At 37.4% G+C, this 20,324-nt stretch overlaps 1 protein-coding gene across 1 annotated transcript in view; it reads right to left on the bottom strand.

Moving 5' to 3' along the window:
• The window catches only part of Xpr1 (xenotropic and polytropic retrovirus receptor 1), a 142,406-nt gene that overhangs the window by 26,069 nt on the left and 96,013 nt on the right, over positions 1 to 20,324 (bottom strand). Inside the window, exons 8-11 of the mRNA XM_057770065.1 lie at positions 13,140 to 13,330; positions 12,765 to 12,944; positions 6,607 to 6,778; positions 5,221 to 5,415 (exon numbers count right to left, since the gene is read on the bottom strand). Of these exons, the coding sequence (XP_057626048.1) occupies positions 5,221 to 5,415; positions 6,607 to 6,778; positions 12,765 to 12,944; positions 13,140 to 13,330 (738 nt within the window). The remainder of the gene's footprint in view (positions 1 to 5,220; positions 5,416 to 6,606; positions 6,779 to 12,764; positions 12,945 to 13,139; positions 13,331 to 20,324) is intronic.

The raw sequence follows: 20,324 nt of genomic DNA, 5'->3' as shown, positions 1-20,324 counted from the left end.
AATCAGGCATTGTTGTGTAAGTTGAATTAAAATAATTTTCATCTTTGCTTCTTTCTGTTTGTTTGTTTGTTGTTTGGTTTTTCGAGATAGGATTTCTCTGTAGTTTTGGCACCTGTCCTGGAACCAGCTCTTGTAGACAAGGCTGGCCTCAACTCACAGAGATCCGCCTGTGTCTGCCTCCCGAGTTCTGGGATTAAAGGTGTGTGCTACCACCGACTGGCTCCTTTGCTTCTTTTTAGCATCAAAAATCCTATCATTCTGAGCAATAAAATATTACAAATATTAGTGTTATTAAAGCAACACGACATATAGGAAACACTGTTTTCATGAGTTGTAAGAACAATTAAGAAAACCAATGTGACGAGAAAACCAAAATGATATCAAGGTGTCAATGTGTGTGTTATTTTTTAAAAGTCTTTTAAGTGACAAAGAAGGTAAAAAGATTTAATTTATTCAAAGATATATATATATATGCATATATATCTATCACATGTAGAAATATATAAATTTATATTTAGAAACAATTACATCATTTGAAAATTAGTACAATGATAGCCCAAAATGGCAAAGAGCATTAAATTACTAATGAGAAGAAATCAGTATCTTACTGTTTTGTTTTCTGATATCAACAGGTCTTTTAGCCAATCTTGTCTAGATAGACTGTAAAACAGTTTTTCCTTCTATGAGGAAATTACAACAGAACATATTAAGTTCCAAAAGGGTTAATGTTTTGAACTACTTTAAATATCAAGGCAAAAATGAGAACATTTATCCAAATGAGTTTTCTTTTTTAATTGAACGTATGTCTTTTAAAGCTAATGGAACAAAAATTTCCCCAAAGAATTAAAAAAAAAACACAATTACTCTTTCTATTATAATATAATACGATTAAAATGTGGACTAGAAGCCTATTATTCAGGGTAGGAAGAGGGTAGCAACTAGTTGTACCCCAGAGAAACAGCATTTCAGGACTGTGTGTGTTCACTCAAAATAATGAAGTGGCCACTGCACAGGAGGCACTAACTGCTGCTGAGGAAACCTCACAGGGAGGCATAACACCCTTCAGAATGCACAAGGGATTCAGATGAGACCTGGGCACCAATAACATGGATGTAAATGAACTCAAGAGACGCTCTTTCAAAAACTTTATAGCGAATCCCACCCTGTCCACAAAAGTCAGGGAATGTGGAGTATAAGCACCCCTCCATATATTTACGTGAATAGCACAGGTCTAACTCCACTAAGAATTTATGAGGATTACAGAATTTTAGGAGCGAGCTGATGAAATACAACTTGTTAGGAGTAATAACATCACAGTCTTTCTGCTATTATACTTCCCAAATACCTTTTCTTGCAAAGCCCAGAAACCTCAAGGAAACCAAAACCCATTTAAAACACTTCCTCACCTCCTCTAATCCCAATTCCAAGAAAATACTTGTAAGGAGCTGTTTCAAATGTGGTCATGTAATGAAAAAAGAATTTTTCAAACACAAAGATTGGCTGCTAGCTGAATTCTTTGTCTCTAAAAATCAATGACAGAAAATAAAATGCCCTGAATTAATTCAAATGTGCTTCTTTTTTTATACAACAAAAGAGGCCTAACTGAAATATTAATCTTCCTAAATGGGCTGCCTAAACCCTCACCTTCTAAAAAATGATTCTAGGTGCAGGGTTAATGCTTACACCTCCGTTTTTACAAATCATGCAGCATAACATAAGAAACAACCTCTGTAACAATTTTGAAAGTGCACTTAATATAATGCTGTTACTATGGTAACCCTGGCAGGCTAGTTTTTTTAAAAGACTCAGATCTGAGTCTGAACAAGGTTATGTCACGATCTTTTACTCTTCTTTCCTCATAAACGTAGCTTTTGCAACAGCACATGCACTCCATAGAAAAGTACATAATTAGTCATTTTGAATTGATTCTTTTGACTCAGTAATTATTTCTAAAGTCTGTGTTTTCTTAGAATACTGCCCAAGAAAATCAAAGAACTTAAGGCTGGGGATATAGCACAGTGTATAGAGTGCTTGCCTAGCATGCATGAAGCCCTGAGTTTGATGCCCCATCACCACATAAAACTGGGTATTGTACATTCCTGTAATCCCAGCACTCAACAGGGAGACTGATGCAAGGGGACCATAAATTCAGTTATCCTTGATACACAGTGAATTTGAAGCCAGAATGAGCTATGTGAGACCTTGTCCCTCCCTCTCTCCCTCTCTCTCTCTCTCCCTCTCTCCCTCTCTCCCTCTCTCTCTCTTCCTGAGACAGGGTTTTTCTGTGTAGCCCTGGCTGTCCTGAAATTCATCAGCACTGGTCAGCAAAGGGAGCTGTTCTTTTCCCATTCACCCCATTTTTGTAGTATACCAGTCTATAATACATATCCACGCGCAATTCTTACAATAAATCTGTGAAGTAAATAGATACAGGTAAAGATACGACTTTCTGTGAAACAAGAGCAGCCATGACAAATGAGGCCAAGGCAAGCAGAAGTAGGAAACAGGATTGCTTCTACCCTCCAACGGCAAGGTAGGCTGGGATAAGCTCAGTGATACAGTACTTGCCTGGCATGGCACACAAGACCCTGAGCATCCTAGTATCACAAAAATAAAAATGAAGAGACAGGTGTGGTGGCACACATCTGGAATCCCAACACTTGAGTGGCAGAGGTAGCGGGAGGATCAGAAGTCCATCCTTAGCTACATGTCATCTGAACATCATCTTTCATCTGTGGCCTATCAGGCTGGGTCAGAGATTTGTGCTCTGCGCTTTCCCAGTACCCTGCTTATACAAACTAGTACTCTATTTTGAAGTCTTTCAAAACATGTAGTTTCCAAACCCCATAAAACTTAGCATTTTAACCATTCCTCAGTATACAGCTCAACAAAGCTCAATAATTACAAAAAAGTGGAAAAATTTCTCTTAACACCTTCTAGTGAAAGGATATAATTTAATATCAGTTTACATATATATGCAGCAGGTAAGTCAACAACTATAAATACATTTACACCAATGTAAAACTATATCACATTAAAATATAGTTCAGTAGTAGCACACACCTTTAATCAAAGCACTTGGGAGACAGAGACAGGCAGATCTCTGTGAGTTTGAGGCCAGCCTGGTCTACAGAGCAAGTTCCAGGACAGGCTCCAAAGTTACTGAGAAACCCTGTATTGAAAAAACAAAAAACAAAAAACTATACACACACACACACATATAGAGTATATATGTATATATATTGAACTTAATTCTGTAACTAAGGCAGGCCTTGAACTCGTGATCATTTGTCTCATTATAGGTCTTTGTATAAACTGATGTTCCCAGGGGGGGAAAAAAGAAAAGTCATACCTGTGTTAAAGGATTCTACAAGGCTGAATGGCTGAACTTTGTTTTGATTGTAGATAGTGTTGAAGACCGGAGCCAGATTATCTTAGACTGTCTTCAGTCCCTTTAAAAGCCATTCATTGTCTACTCCTGTGTCTGAACATCCCTGTGACTATCAAAATCTTTAAAATGTATTCTTTGTGTGTATGGAGAGTTTGGTATCAGTGTTTTCCTCAATTTCTCTCTCCTTGTTTTCTGAGATAGTGTCTGATTTAGCCCAGAGCTTGATGATATGACTGAACTGACCAGTGAGCAAGCCACAGGGATCCTCCCGTGTCTGTCTTCCCAGAGTGGGGATTACAGGTGCCTGCTCCCAGGCCTGGCCTTCACATAGGTTCTGGGGACCAAACTCATGTCTTCAACTTCGTGCAGCGAGCATTTTCCTGAATGAGTTACCAGCCCTAAAATTTAATTTCAGCAGAACACCAGCTCCTACCAATCTAAAAGCTGACAACACCCCAGACCTATAGTGTTCCCTTGGTTTGCTGTAGCCTGCCTACTTGCAGCCACCACCAGAGCACTCAGTAAATGCCCTGACTTATGGCTTTCTTTGTTCTGTAACTGCAAACTGTCATGTAACTACTTCCAGTGGAACACGTCTTTCAGGGCAACCTGCATCTGTGCTCCCAGGTTATCACCACTTATGTCTGGACCAAGAATGAGCTGTATTTCCTGAGGTGAGTGTTGTGTATTTGTGTCAACAGCACCAGCAGCCCTGGCAACTGTCAGCTTCTTAATGAATGTATTGTTAGTATAAAATATTTACCCCAAAATAGTGGTGCTCATTTTTATCTGAGAGGCAAGTGTTTGTGATAATTTAGTAAGAGGAGCCATAAAGCATCTTGTATCAGATCAACTGTCAGATTTATAAACTATCTAGAAATAACTGACTAGCAGCATTCCTCAGCAAAATTAAAATTAAAATCCTTCACCAAGGTACTAAATTAAATCTATCACTTAACCAGAATGGCACATGCTGTTCTAAGCACAGAATCTACGTCATAGTGTGGACAACAATCTCACACTATTAACTCTTAGGACCAGCAGATACATGCTAGTGCAACAGCAGTTTTGTCCCACTGAATTAAGACTCACAAATACAGCCTCACAAAAATGGTTTCTGAAAACAGTTTACCTGAGTATTTAAAAGCACTCTACTGGTTTCCATTAGTCACATTTCTGGGCCACCTACGGATGAGAAATTGTAGTGGCTAAGTCGTGGGCTGATACTGTAATGCGTTTTAGTAATAGGAAGTGAAATAACTGATTGACAGTTCTTGGGAAAAGGTTAAAAATTCAAAAGGAGTGTCTGCATGTGGCTCAGAACTTAAAAGCTTTTTTTCTCTTCCCAATAGAAGAGCAGTAGCAAGTAATAGCAGGTTGCCATGGAGACAAGAAAATAGAGGGATCAGAGAACTCAATTTGCAGTTAAATGGGCTGGAAACAATCCTTACTAGTTGGTGAAGGGAAACGATTAAAAATATACTTGATTGCCAGAGGGAATCTTGTACACCTACCCATTTCCTAACCTCATTAATGAATAAGGAGATCTTAAAAAAAAACACTAAATGAAAATCCAAGGCATTCATAGGTTAAATCCACTGAGCATAATTCAGGCTTTCGAACATTAACATAATTCTTCCTATCTGATCGACTGTGATTCTTGTTAATGATGTTTGTTAATATATAATGAAATGAGAATAAAACTGTATTCAAGGATAAACCACGATAATCAGGGTCTGGAGCTTCAGTGGAAACCAACAGCACAAATAGTAAGGTCCAGGGCAACAGACTCAGGAAGAAACAACTCAGATTTGAAAGTCTCAGCATACCTTTGTGAGTGCTGTACAGGGCTGCAAAGGTCACGGTGAAGAAAGTGGTGGAGTATTTGCCAGCATTTACTAAATGAGGAAAGGCCCTTTTTGTGTCACGGTACCGGCGCAGGCACTGGATGAAGCGAAGCCAAGCAGGAATACACTGAACAATGGCTCGCACACCATATGTGTATCTGTGGCAAAATTCTGGTTCTGTGAAGATTTCAAAGAAGAAGAAAGAAAAATTACAATTCAAAAGAATGAATTGTTCACACCATCTAGTCGTACAGTCCAAATACCCATCAGCGTATAAAATCCAAGTCATCCCCATGGGTTCAGTCATTCTCTCCTATGTAACTACTTACTGTTTGCTCAAGCTTTTCAGTGGTGGATAAGCCAATGAGAAAGGTAAAAATTACAGAGGAACTACTGGGAAAATCTGTCCTCTAGACTTCTTAATATCCTAGAATTAATTTTTTTCAAGTGCAATAATAAAACTATAGGAAAAAGAGTCTATGAATCAAAAGAAGAAAAAAACTGTTTTGTTCTATGATGTTAAACATATGGAAAACCAACAAAAATCACCAGGTACCTAGACAGTTTTATAAATGCCACGTACTATAAAATATGTACACAGAGCACATGTTCTATGGACTCCCTTTTAATCAAGAACAAGGTATAGGGTTCATTATTAATTTTTTACTGCTGCTTTGTTGTGTTTTTACTTCTGAGACAGGGCTTCATCATTATGCAGCCTAGGCTGAACAGGAACTTATTATCCTATGGCTTCAGCCTCCTCAGTGCGGGGACAGCAAGTGCACGGTAAGCTGTCACACCCAATTTTTCATTCTCTTTTGTGAGTAGATGCTCTATGTATGACCTGTCTACATTAGATCCTTGTGATGAATGCAAACTTCCTAACTATACAAACCTGGCATTACTTTAAGCGTGGATAAAAAGCCAGAAGAAAAATAAAGGTTTCAAATAAGATTTGTAAAGCAATCTACCACAACTTTTCCTAAGGCATTTGACCTGATTCTAAGCAATCAGTATTTTGATCACGGTACCTACAATGCTATCCCAAGCATTTTTGTGAGGACTAATTGCTGGCACTCTAGCATTTGTGATACAGTTACCAACACATAGGAACATTTAGAAATAACTGCAGAGTTCTTCAGTGTAAGTTGTAAATTTCTTGGCAAGTGGATGGCTAAAATAACACAATTTAAAATCCAAATTATTTTAGTTCAGGAGATTGCTAACAGAATGCCAAGTACATTTAATTAAATTTGTAATGTTACTGGATGAGTTTTCACCATGACCTTAACTGTCGCAGTTATCATTCCCAATATTTCTTGGTTTATGTTGGCAATTCAGCAGTGTGAATACAAAATTATAGCCTACCTTGTAGATCATTTGGCAACAGGCCCTTACTCTCATCCCATTTGAGCTCAAAACTGTAGAAGCAGATCATATATTCCAGGTCCATGAGTATCACTGACAGGCTGTTCAGCTGATCGGCCAGCCAGAAATCAGCAAAGCCTACCTTATGGAAGGGAGCTGTAAATACTCGAAACTGAGAGAAAGAAAGAAAGAAAGGAGAGAGGGAGAGAGAGAGAGAGAGAGAGAGAGAGAGAGAGAGAGAGAGAGAGAGAGAGAGAGAGCATAGAAACAGGAAACCGTACATTAAATTTTTGCAGTTGATGGCTGACCATTCAGAGTGACTGCTGATGAAGCACAGACACACACACGAAGCCCATGCAACAAAGGCTGGGGTAAGCAGCAGTACAGGGATTGCACTGAAAGCATGACTGCAAAGACAACAGTGTGTCTGTGTGAGTGTGTGGGGCTGCTGGTAGGAACTGCAGGTAAAAATGCAGAGATCAGGAGGAGGAAGAGTAAACTAGGCAGAGTGGGTAATTCCTGTAAGCCTAACACTTAGAAGGCTAAGGCAGGATTTCCACAAAATTCAAGACCAGCCTGAGCTACAGAGTAAAATCCTGCCAAGAAAAAAAAGTGCTGGAAATACAGAGAGGAAATCTAATATTTAGGTTACAAAGCAAATTTGCTGGACAGGGAAGCAGTTTGCTAACTAAATACAAAGCTCTTCTTTGCCTGTAAAATACAGGTAGGGAAGGGTGGTTATATCAGCTGAGGCATGTCACATTCTCTAACCTAAATGACATTGTTACAGCATGGGGTTTCAAACACAGGGTCTTGTGCATAAGTCAAGCGCTCTGTCACTGAACTGCAACCCCAGCCTATGTAATATTTATTCCACTAATGTAATGGTAATGGCTTGTTAACCCTGAATTTCAGCACAAAATCACCTCTTTTACCACCGTCCTGAAAATGGTCAATCTATTAAGCAAATACATTGAACACTAACTAAAAAACTATATTTTCTTAGGATTTATAGATTGCTACAGCTCAATCTTTATAATAAAGTAGGTTGAGACAGGCCTCACTATGTAGCCCAGGTTGGCCTCTAACTTGAAATCCTTCCATCTTTACACAATAAGTGCTAGGATCATAGGTGTGTTCCACCATGCCCAACTCGATTCCAAAGTTAGGTACTATTGTTATTCCATTAAACATAAACTCATCTTGGCTTGCTCTATATCAACCTGTTATAACTGCAGAGAGAAATTCTGGCACTACAGAGAAGAGAAGACTCAGACACTAATGCCATCACTAGGAATAAAAAGTTGTGGAGAGTGCCTGGATGACCCCATGCAAAGGAGTATGGACACAGATAGCTTTTATATTTATCTTGTCAGACTCCCTTGATTTTATTATAAAGAAGGGTAAGATAATAATGATGTACTACTCTGTCAAAGTAGCAATCCTGAAAATGAGTATAAATTTCTAGCTCTCTGGATATATTCATTTAGTAGACAAATTCAATCCATTAGCATTTCTCTTCAGAGAGACACAGGACTAAATGGTATGACTCAATCCTGAGTGTCACCTAACAGATACTGTAACTGGAACTATACCACGAAATAATAATACAGGCTTTGTGATATTGCTGTCTGGAGCTGGTATCTTTGGGTTCCATGACTCTTGATAGCTCCCTTATATTTTGTTAAGTCCAAAAATCCAGGTTACAAGTTATACTAATGCACCATAAGCTCCAGAGAGAGGACACTTCCTTACAGGGAAGAGGCAGAATGAGGTCTTAGCAGTCCATGTATGTAGACTCTGCTTTGAGCTACTGTAATATTTTGAGATACTCTAGGATGTGGAATAGACTTAAATAATTCAAAGAAACAAATGCAAGAGGATAATTTCCAATATAACACCAAAGGATCAGAAAGTCATACATGTGACCACACCCAAAGTAGGCTGGTATCTTAAAGGCTATTGGCTGAAGGAGTTGTCACAGTTCTCTAGTAGTTGACTTTTGCAAAACTGGCAGACTAGGGGAAATTGTTTCCTTCTGACATGAGACAAACCTCCATTACTCTTTTAATCGCCAGTCTCATCCTAAAAACCTGGACAGTCCAGAATGTTTCTATAAGAGAAGCAGATAAATGCAATGCAACAAGAAATAAAGGATGAAGGTACAAAACTACAAGAGGAAAGCATTGATGTAAAAGTAAAAAGAGGGAAGAGTAAATGTTAGTCATTTTAACAAAGACTTAAGTCTTTACTGTATGTCAAGTATGTAGACGTGTAGATATAAAAAGTGATCCCAAAAGCTTAGAAGACCCACAGTCTAGTTGGGCAAATAAATGCACAGAGATACAATATGGCAAATGTATCATAGAGACACATTAAAAAGGACACCCTAGAAAACAGAAGGGAACAAGCACTTCTGTCACAGGTAAGTCAAGAGGACGGACAGGTCATATTTAACTGACATTGATACACAGTCAACCTCATTCCAGATTTATCTGGATCCTCTTCCTACATGAGTACCATGTAACTCTTCTTTTTCTCTACTAGCCAAAGCCGTCCAAATACTATACCTCTACTCTGACTTTGATTAAAATGATAGATTCCTAGAGTAATAGCATTATGAAATAGAGAATTAATTCTGAATGTTTAGACAAATGCACAAAAAATATCACTGGTGGGTTATTGGCAAGTTACTGGCCTAGGGCTCAGCATTTTAGGTACTAGAATATTTGCAAATACTTTATGAGTTATCTTGGGGATGGGACCTAAGTCTACATGTAGAATCTATGATAGCTGAAGGTAAATATATACTATATGAGGTTGCAGTTCTACTTCAAAAATTATTTTATGCATATGGATGTTTTGACTGCATGTATGTCTGTGCACCATGCATGTGCTTGATGCTCTTGGAGGGCAGAAGATGGAATCAGATCCCTTAGAACTGGAGTTACAGGCAATTGTGAGTTGTCATATAAATGCTAGTACTAAAAAATGGGTCCTCTGGAAGGGCAACCTGTGCTCTTAACCACTGAGTCATCTCCTCGACCCCTAAGTTCATGTGAGTGTACACATGATTTTACTATAAAAACTGATCTCTAAATAATATAATTAAGAACTCTTATTTTAAAACTTTTTTTTTTTTTTTTTTTTGGAGACAGGGTCTCTCTGTGTAGCTTTGGCTGTCCTGGAACTCACTCTGTAGTCAATGTTGGCCTTGAACTCACAGAGAGCCACCTGCCTCTGCTTCCTGAGTGCTGTGATTAAAGGCATACATGCCACTGCCCAATTCTATTTTAAATCTTGAGCTAGCTTACTGGAAGAATAAGGTAATGTTACTGTTGGAAATCTGGGGCTTTGTTTATACTTTCTAATTGAAATTCTAGTTGGGGCAAATACAGATGTAGGAAAGACACTAATGGATATAAATAGTCTGTACTAGACTAGACATATTAATATTGCAGTAAATTAGTATCTTAAAGTTCTTGAGTTTTTTTTTAAGGGACGGTGGCATTTGCCAATTTCAAAGATTCCCATATTACTATGAATATAATACATATTCCCATATAACTATGAACATAAAAGTACTTTATTATTATGATCACATGACATATGTGTTTTCCACACTAAAAATTGGAGGTTAAAAAGAGAGAGAAATAAGCATTTTATTTTGGACAAATCTTTAAAAAACAATTTCAAAGAAATATAGCTACAGTGAAAACATTCTATTAATTTTCTGTCATACATTATAGGGACTAATTGGATCAGTGAAGTTTGAATAAAATAAATATGTCAACTGAATTTAAATGACCTATACACAGTAATATTATTTGTTTTGGTAACAATACGACAAAAGCAACAAATCAGTGTTTCTTTCTATATTTCACTGCTTCTAAGAGTGCTTCTTACTAGTCTATGATTCCTTCTTATACATCATTGCTAGCCTATTCAATCAACCAATCTGCATTATTAACACACACTGCAGACACATACATAAACACCTACTCAACAGGGATCATTCTACTAATCAGAGTAAGTAGCCATGCATGAAATTGTGGCTTTCTACTTAAGTAAAGGATGCACTGGGGAATTGTGCACTTAGCACACAATATACACAACTATATCATCCTGTTATTGCAATGAGATTATTATAATAAGCTTCCTGAATCTTCCAAAAAACCTCATTTAGAAATAATTTTATAGATAAACTGAAGAGGTGGCTCAGTGGCTAACAGTACTTGCTGCTCTTTTGGAGGACTTGGGTTCAGTTTCCAGCACCCATATGGCAGCTCATAACCATCTATATGTTCCAAGGATCCAATGCCACCTTCTAGTTTCTATGAGCACAAACCACATATACACATATGAAGGCACCCACATATATGAGATAAAAAGAAACAAATATTTAAAAAAACCAATACTTTACAGGGATTTTATATGTATAGTTAATCTAAGAAAATATTTTTAATATATTCAAGAGATAAATGGTGGCTCTATTTCTTCTTCTCCCTCTAAAACCCAAACCACCTTCTCTAAAAGCATGCTGATGCTAGGTTCTGGTACATGCCTGTAATCCCAGAATTCATGTTCCAGAGGCAGGAAGGTTGCAAATTCAAGACCAGCCTGGTCTACAAATTAAATTTCAGGTTAGCCTCAGCTAGCAAACACTTTATCAACTGAGGTGTATCCTGAGCCCTGAGTTTTTGTTGTCTTCCCCACTCCCAAGAGGGAAAAAGGAAGAATTTTAATTTGTACTAAAAATCTTGGTAGAAGGTAAAATTCTCAAAATAATATTCAACTTTGGAAAAGCCAAGAAAATTTGGCCATATTATTTTCTTCATTGCTATAAGCATTCACTTTCATTTAAAACAAAACAAATAGGGGAAGAAAGCTGTGTTTTAGCATGCGTGTGTGTGTGTGTGTGTGCGCGCGCGCGTGCGTGGGCATATAAGTTCAGACAGGGTCTAACTCTAAAATTCACTATGTAGACCAAGCTGGCCTTGAACTCATGGCAATCTTCCTGCCTCAGCCTCTAGAATGCAGGGTTTACATGAATGAGCCACCAAGTGTAGTATGTTTCAGTTTTAAAATTTTAAACAAGTATTGCTAATCCCCTAGGGAAAAACAACAAAAAAAAGAAATAAAAATTATATTTTTCACGGAGGTATGGTGAACAAGAAGAGGAAAGAATTATGGTGATTCATTTTAACCACTATTCTTCCTTCTATTATCAGCTGTAATCCATCACCTAAGAAATATATACATGAGAACATTCTTAATTGACTTCAAAAATAAAGCCAGCTTCATTTAAGAGTGGATCAGATCCTCACAGAACTACCTTTACACTATCACAAAATGACACAGCTATAATTTTCCAGGACATTCTCTATTCCACTGTTAAAAGATTTTGAGATCATTAAGAATTGGGCAAAGGCCAAGCACTGTGGCACACTTGCTATAACCCTGACTTGGGGCTAAGGCAGGAAAACCATGACACTGAAGTCAGCCTGGGCTATAAAAGTCGACTCTCAAAAAAGTGAATGCAAAATCATATAAAGAAAGAAGTTACTAAAACAAAAAATACAAGTTGGCTTCAAATTCAGCTTGGTGGAGAACCAATTGCTCCTAAAACAAAGGGCTTAGCTAACTAGTCACATCAACTGGACAATTAGGAACAATAGTATCACAACTTTAACAGGACAGGTTCAGGTTATGTTATGTAGTTGAGAATGACTGTGGACTTCTAATACTTCTGCCTTTATCTCCTAAGTACAGGGATTACACGAAGCCACTATGCCTGGCTTTCTTTTCTTTAGAAAGAAGCCAAAAGTTCTAAGTTCTACATACTATCACACTGGTTAAATAACCTGTATAACAAAATAATAAATAATCATAATTTGCAAAATCAATTCACTATCTGGTCACTTGGAGGAAAAAAAATACAAAGCACTTTTCCAGAGCTGCATGCTGTAGCTGTAAACTTTCAAGGTTATCCAGTATCTGTCAAAAACATTTTTGCTCCTAAAGCTGGGCACCACTCATGTGGCACAATGTGAACCACACATATGGCCTGTACAATTCAGCAGCCATGAGTGACCTTTGAGGGAGCCAATGACTAACAACACTACTCTAAAAATGTTGCACAAGCTTTCTAGACTTACCAGAAGCTTAAGCAGCCAAAATCTGGATTTGTAGTAGAAAGTTTTGGTGGGGTTGATAAGAAAGAAGACCATAAATCCATAAAGGGCAAGTGGGTACACGTATATAGGGATGATACTAATTGGAGCGAAAAAGCATGCCAGAAGGCTCAGGCACCATAATATCCCCAGGAATCCAGCAATCTATAAAGCACAGGGAACACAAAAAGAAGAAAGTTACTTCTTATCATTATACAGAAAAACCTTTAATAAACAAAGGTAAGAAAAACAATAAAGAATCCAACAATCTTCAAGTGGAAGATGGACTTGAGTACTCATCAAGACTGCAAACTACATTCAGTCACTGCAAACTACATTCATGAGACTCTGTTTTATTACCTCAAAGAGATGCTGATGAGACAAATTGTTTCTTGGATTAAGTTCAAAGATGAGGACATGATTTACTCCAGCCTGTCTCCAACCGTACGTGTTGATGCCCAGTAGAAAAAGGAATTCAATCAGAAGAAAGCCACCCCGATAGATTCTTATCAAGGGCCATACAGTTCTATCTGTTTCAAGTTTAAATACGGCTGGAAAAAAAAAATGTATTAGTTAGTTGTAAAATCTACAATGTTTCCTTTAATTATCTTTTTTCTTCATTCTTTCAGACACAACCCTAGCAGGAAGTTTTCATAAAGAAAATCTGTATCTAGATTATTTTAAGAATCCAATAAACTTGCCTTTAGATTCTTTCCTCTTCTGCCTCAGAGACTCTGCAGAATGCCATTAGAATAATTTTCTCCAAACTTGGTTTTTAACATGTTATTCCATTGTCCTATAAGTGTTTTATATTGTTTTGATTTTAAGCTTTAGTACTACAGAGCTAAATGGCTTTGAAATGGTAAGACCAGTTTTGTTTTGTTTTGTTTTGAGACATGTAGTCTTGGCTATCTATACTGGAGTATGCTATGTAGACCAGGCTGGTTTTGAACTCTAGCTTCTACGTCCTCTGTGCTGGCATTAAAGGCATACAACATCAAGCCAGTCAGGTCTAAAACTAGTTTTGTCTTCTGGGGTTTTTCCTATGATACCTCCCTCTTCAACATTGCTTTCTCTAACATTAAACTGGATATAGTAACTTCTACCTCAGAGAGTTATTAAAGAGTGAAAAGATACAAAGCACAAGAAGACAATGTGAGAATTTAAATGTTATATAAATAGACAATAGTTGACACATATGAGTGCTTAATATAGTGTTTAGCCTTATTCTTGGTGCTATTACATGTAACAATTAGTTTAATTCATTATAATTGTTCTCAAGTTAAAATTTACTATGTCCATGTTGTCTGAGGAAACTGGAGCACAGTCAGGTTAAGTAATTTGCTCAGGTTTACCGAGCTAGTATAGGACAGAGTTAAATGTAGCCTTTGGCTGACCTAGCCTCGACTCTACCTGCCTCTGTGGGGATTAATGGTATCACCACCATACCTGGTCGCAACCTACATAATTTTGTGCAAAGCCCATGTTCTCAAGTACTATATTGCTCATATGCCCATACAAACATTCAGTACCCTCATTAGTTTACAGCTTTCCTAGAATTATATTGTTCAAACACCTTAGGTCTGCAAACTTAAGCTCTTAAAAAAAATATATAGTTTCCAACTTACTTTTTCCAAACCCATCCTACAGTACTCCCCAATGGCCAACTCCAATGAATTTCATCTTTTAAAAAAGTTACTTTTTCCCATAATCTATAGTGTTCTTTTATTTCATCTCTACAAATTTATATACTTACTTAATTTAAATAATGATTTATTATTTATCTTTGTAGTCTCTACAGTATAAAAACATTTAATAACCTAAAAATAACGGGAGAAAAAGTATTTGTTTTGGAATCAAATATTATATAAACTGCATATCAAATCCTAGTAGAATAAATTATTTAACTTAAGAGTTTCTAGTCCTCAGTTTCCTCTTGGTCAATGAAAATACTGTCTGTTCTCAGTACTGCATAAAACTGGATGGATACATGCCTGTTATCCCAGGCCTTGGGAGGTGGAGGAAGGGGGATCAGAAGTACATAGAACTTTGCAGCCTGGACTACATGAGACCTATTTTAAAAACAAACCAAAAAACAAAAACAAACAACATACTTTCACATGCCTGTGACAGTTAAATGTGAAGAACACATCAAATGCCTAATGTTTGACTCTATCAGTATTCAGTATATTAGTTACATTAGTTTCTATTAGTTGCTAAATAAAACATTTATACAAGTACTTATTAGATATTTTTTACACCCAACATCATCCTAAGAACTGGGGATTCAAGTGAATAATAAACAAGATATGAATTTCCACTTAACTTCTATCTAACAGTATATGGTAAGGGGGATAAGAGTAAAATCAGCAGATAAAGACTCTCAGGAGATATATTTGCCTTAAAGAGTGAAGAATGAACCCCTGGAATCTCTAGAGGACTCCAGGTAGAGAGAAAGTACAAGAAGCTTAGTGATAAAAGGTCAAGGTCACTATTATGGGAAGGAACTAGAGATAAAGTTCCCAGCGACAAGACATGGTTTTGTAGTACTTTGTTTAGACTTAAGTTTTATTTCTAATGTATCAACTAATAGAAGGTTTTGAATGGGTTAAGACCCAAGTAATCACTTTAAAAGACTGTCCTAGGTACTATGTGACAATGAACCACAGAGTCAAGATTAGCTGGAAAATTAGAGGAGTAGAAAAGCACATTTGTAGCTTTGCATCCTGAATCCTAAGCAAAGACCCCAGACATTACAATGACAGAAAACAAAGCATAGATTCCAAAGAAGCCACAACTGTAAGAGTCAGCAGTTTGGGCAAAGCTGTAGAATACAAGGTCATGAATGCAACATCAACACACAAAATTCAGTTGTGTTTATATGCATTAGCAATAAACAATCTGAAAATAAAATTACAAAACCAATTTTTAATTATAACAGTACCCCCCCAAAATGAAATATTTAGTAGTAATTTTAAACAAGGAGATGAGAGGCTTATATGTTGAAAGTGACAAAATATATAGAAATTAAAGTAGACTTAAGTATATAGAAAAAAAATGCCATGCTTATAGATTGGAAGATTTGATATTGTTGAGATGACAAGTCAATCGATACATTTAATTAAATCCCTGTCAAAATTCCAATAGTCACTTTATTTTCAGAAAAATAGAAGTCAATCAATGTTTTAATGCTTGATATGCATAATTTCACTAATTTTTCACAGCAAAAAAAACCATATATCAGTTTTCTACACATTGAAGAAACAGTTAAATTAAGCCCCCTGTTTAAGGATACAGGGATTTAATCCCAGTAATCTGGCTCTAGAGCCTGATGCACTTAACAATGTAGCTAAGTTATAAAGAAACTACCATGCATCTGTTAAAACAAAACAAAATCCATAACCCAAACAGAAGCCTATTTGAAACCTTACAAAATTATAGTCCTCATGGTACTAATCAAGCTGCCAAATAGGTTTTCCTTTTGTTGTGATTTGTTATTATTTTTATTAAGAATTTTACACATGTATATTGTGATCAAAACACTAAGACTACTTAACGCTACCTTTATGGACATGGTGAAAGACACTACTGGAGCATGGGTAGCCTCTTTGGGAATACATCCCTGAAGAAAATACACTCAGTCCACCAGGAGCCATCAATTGCCAATGGATCCTCACCCACAGGTGGGGTTTCATCACCTTTCCCCATTCCACTCTGGGGTTTTGAATGACCAAACCAGTTTTCCTTTTGCTAAAAATATTTAGGAATAAGGAATATGTATAAGAGAAAAGGCTCGCCGGGCGGTGGTGGCGCACGCCTTTAATCCCAGCACTCGGGAGGCAGAGGCAGGCGGATCTCTGTGAGTTCGAGGCCAGCCTGGTCTACAAGAGCTACTTCCAGGACAGGCTCCAAAGCTACAGAGAAACCCTGTCTCGAAAAACAAAACAAAACAAAACAAAACAAAAAAAAAAAAGAGAAAAGACTCTAAATAGAAAGGATGTAAGAAGCTTCCTACATTCAAATCCCTACCTCCTTTCCTAGAGCCTACCATGTTAACAGTTTTATCTATTACCTTCCAAGAAATTCTTCACATACTGAAAAATACCAAATAACTTTCAAAACAAAGTAACTAACCAACTACAATTAGCAGCATGGCATACAAGGCGATCCTAAAGCTTATTTTTTTTTTATTTACATTCTAGAGTGGTTATTTTTCTCATAAATACACATAAAAATCTAACTTATTTTCTAATGTAGGTGTTACACACTATAGAAGATGAAACAAATCTTAAGTATACAGTATGATAAATTTCAACAACAGTGAATCAGGACCCAGAATACAAAACCGTGCCCAAAGGCCTGGCTTTACATCTTCTTTCCAGCCATGATAAGCACTCTGTTCTAAAACTATTTTTTTTTATCTTCCTGTAAATTAAATAATATAACGTGTACTTTTGGTGTCTGGCTTCTTTTATTTACTTTACAATGGTTAATTTTATGTTATATAAACCTCACTTTTATTTGCTTGTGAGATTCACTTATGTTTTTGCATGGGCTACATTTCAATCTTCTCACAGCTACATACTATCCCATTGGGTAAAGACATCTGCTACACTGTTGGTGAATATTTGGGCTGTTCCAGTTTGGGGACATTAACACAGTACAGTGACTAATGTTCTTGAATGTTTCCTGGTAGATATATGCACTCATTTCTATAACTAGAGATGGATCATAGGGTAATATACAGTCAGTTTTGGTAAATAGTGCTAAGTCATTCTCCAAAGTGCTATGCCTCCCTTTCATTTCCAGCTCAATCAACCATGATATGCCATTGTATATGGCAACACAACTCATTTGTACAGTTCACAATTAGTAGCTATATGAGCAGTTTCTAAAATGTTGCTGTTATAAGCAACATGACAATAAATAATTTCTTTACCTTGTAGGAGCCTAGGTTGTAAGCTAAATTTGTAAAAAAACTAAAGTTAGTTAAAATCATTATCAAATTTTTACATATACTACCACATTATTTTCAAAAGAGATTTCAACCATCATTAGTCTTATTAATTACAAGTGCTTAGTTTACACCATTATATTACTGTAAATGGTAAACTAGTAAGTGAAATATGGCATACTGTGATTATTTCAAATACAGCCAAGGTTTCTAGAAGAAAATTTTAAAAACCTATACAGCAAAAATTTCATTTTTATGAAACTAAAACTCTATAATGTGTGATTTTTTTTTTCTGGCAAATTATTGAACACTAGGCCAAGTCCCCATGAGAAAGCACAGTAATTATGCACATAATTTTTATGTGAATGCTCTAAGAAAAGAATCGTGCTTGTACATGCATTACTACTGCTGCAATCCCCTCTGACTCTCAACACTGTTATCATCTGAGTACCCGGGAGGAGATAAATAAGGATAGACAGCTGGCTTTATCTCTGGTTACCCTCCCCCTCATCAGTACACAGGAAGATCAAACAAAGAAGGGTTCTGAGGTTAGAACATAATACACAATGCTAAATGTATAAACTGCATGCATTTCAAAGGTCAAACTATCATAGTAATACAGTCTATATTATTAAAACCTCAGCTTGACATAAATTAAGAAATAAAACATACAAACAAAAACCCTTCCCATTTAATTCACATGAAAAGAAAGACATTTGCTTCTTCTCTTGTCTTAAGCTAGGGAGAATAAAATCACCACATACATCTTGGAAATTAGACAAGTAAATCCACTCATAAATGAGTAACAGTATTTCCCTAAAGAGAGAGCCACGTGTGCAGTCTATACTTGGGATTGATGTGCTTCACCATATGTGCACTGCTCTCAAAGCTGGGCTTCAACCTGTTCTACGAACCGGCCCCTCTAGTAACTCCCTCCCTCCTCCTCCACCTGACCAACTAAGTTACTCTCTCTTTTCTTCTCTGGTAATGCTTTAATCCCACTAACTTAAATGTCACTTCTTTCACAGTGTCTTCCCCAGTAGTCTAATTAAGAAAATACTCAGTTGTCTCATTGTACTGTTTAGAACATTTATCACCTTTCATACTTTTGAGGCAGGGTTAGGTAGCTCGGGAAGGCCTTGAACTATTATTTTAGGATAACACTGGCGACCTGGTTCTCCCAGTCCCATTGCTAAATGCTGACTACAAGTATGCTACACGCCTGTCTAAGAGATTGATTTCATCTGGTTTTGCAGTACTGGGGCTCTAACCCAGGAGTTCATTTATGATAGGCAAGCTTGCTGTTAATGAGCTACACAACTCAATCCCTCTGCTCCCCACAACTTTTTATATCTTAAGACTCGTGGGGGACAGTGGAACTGATCTATTGGGAGCTCTCCAAGGCCAGCTGGACTGGGACTGAATAAGCATGGGTTGAAACTGGACTCTCTGAACATGGCGGACAATGAAGGCTGATGAGAAGCCAAGGACAATGGCACTAGGTTTCGATCCTAATACATGAACTGGCTTTGTGGGAGCTTAGCCTGTTTGGATGCTCACCTTCCTGGAGCTAGATAGAAGTGGGAGGACCTTGGTCTTCCTGTAGGGCAGGGAATTTGGACTGCTCTTCAGTATGGAGAGGGAGGGGGAATGGACTGGGGGGAGGAGAAGAGGAGTGGGTATAGGGGGAGGGGAGCGGGGGGGAGGGGGCAATATGTGGGAGGAGGGGGAGGGAAATGGGAAACGGGGAGCAGTTGGAAATTTTAATTAAAAAAGAATTAAGCCGGGCGGTGGTGGCGCACGCCTTTAATCCCAGCACTCGGGAGGCAGAGGCAGGCGGATCTCTGGGAGTTCGAGGCCAGCCTGGTCTACCCGAGCTAGTTCCAGGACGGGCACCAAAGCTACAGAGAAACCCTGTCTCGAAAAACCAAAAAAACAAAAAACAAAAAAAAAAAGGATTAAAAAAAATGAAAAAAAAAAAAAGACTCGTGGGGATCAGGAATAGTTGGGAGATACATAAAAGTGACTTGTGGATGGGATGGGGTGATGGCTTGGTGAGTAGAGTGCCTGTGTAACCAGTGTGAGGGTCTGATTTTGGATCCTAGCAACCCACATAAAAAGCATGATTTTATAACATTAATCTGTAATCCCAATGCTCCAGCAACAAGATGACAGGAGAATCTTGTGGGTCAGCCAGTCTGGCATACCAGAGGTAAAGAGTCTTCCTCAAAACAAGATGGAGTGATAGTGGATGTTGTCTTCTGACTTCCCACACGTGTAATGGTATGTGACTGTGCTTGAATCCACATTCATGCAACACACACAAACCCCAGATGTTAAAGCTACTTGTGGATGAACAAATAAATTCTCAAGTAATCCTGTAAGGTAATGAGTTTATTTAATAGATGAGAAAACTGTTTTAGAAAGAGCTAAGGGTTGTCCACACAACCGTAACAGCTAACAATGAATGGGGGACTGAAACTGAAACTCAGGCAGGACTTCCGTTCTCTTCATGGCAGCTAGTTTGATATTCTAGGTTGGGGTTTGTACTGCAGAATTTCCATATATTTTATATAAGTAGACTATAATTA

The sequence above is a fragment of the Chionomys nivalis genome, chromosome 5 (assembly GCF_950005125.1).
Source record: "Chionomys nivalis chromosome 5, mChiNiv1.1, whole genome shotgun sequence".
Taxonomy (NCBI): Eukaryota; Metazoa; Chordata; class Mammalia; order Rodentia; family Cricetidae; genus Chionomys; species Chionomys nivalis.
Note: the sequence above shows the minus strand (reverse complement) of the source record. Positions and strands in the feature narration are given on the sequence as shown.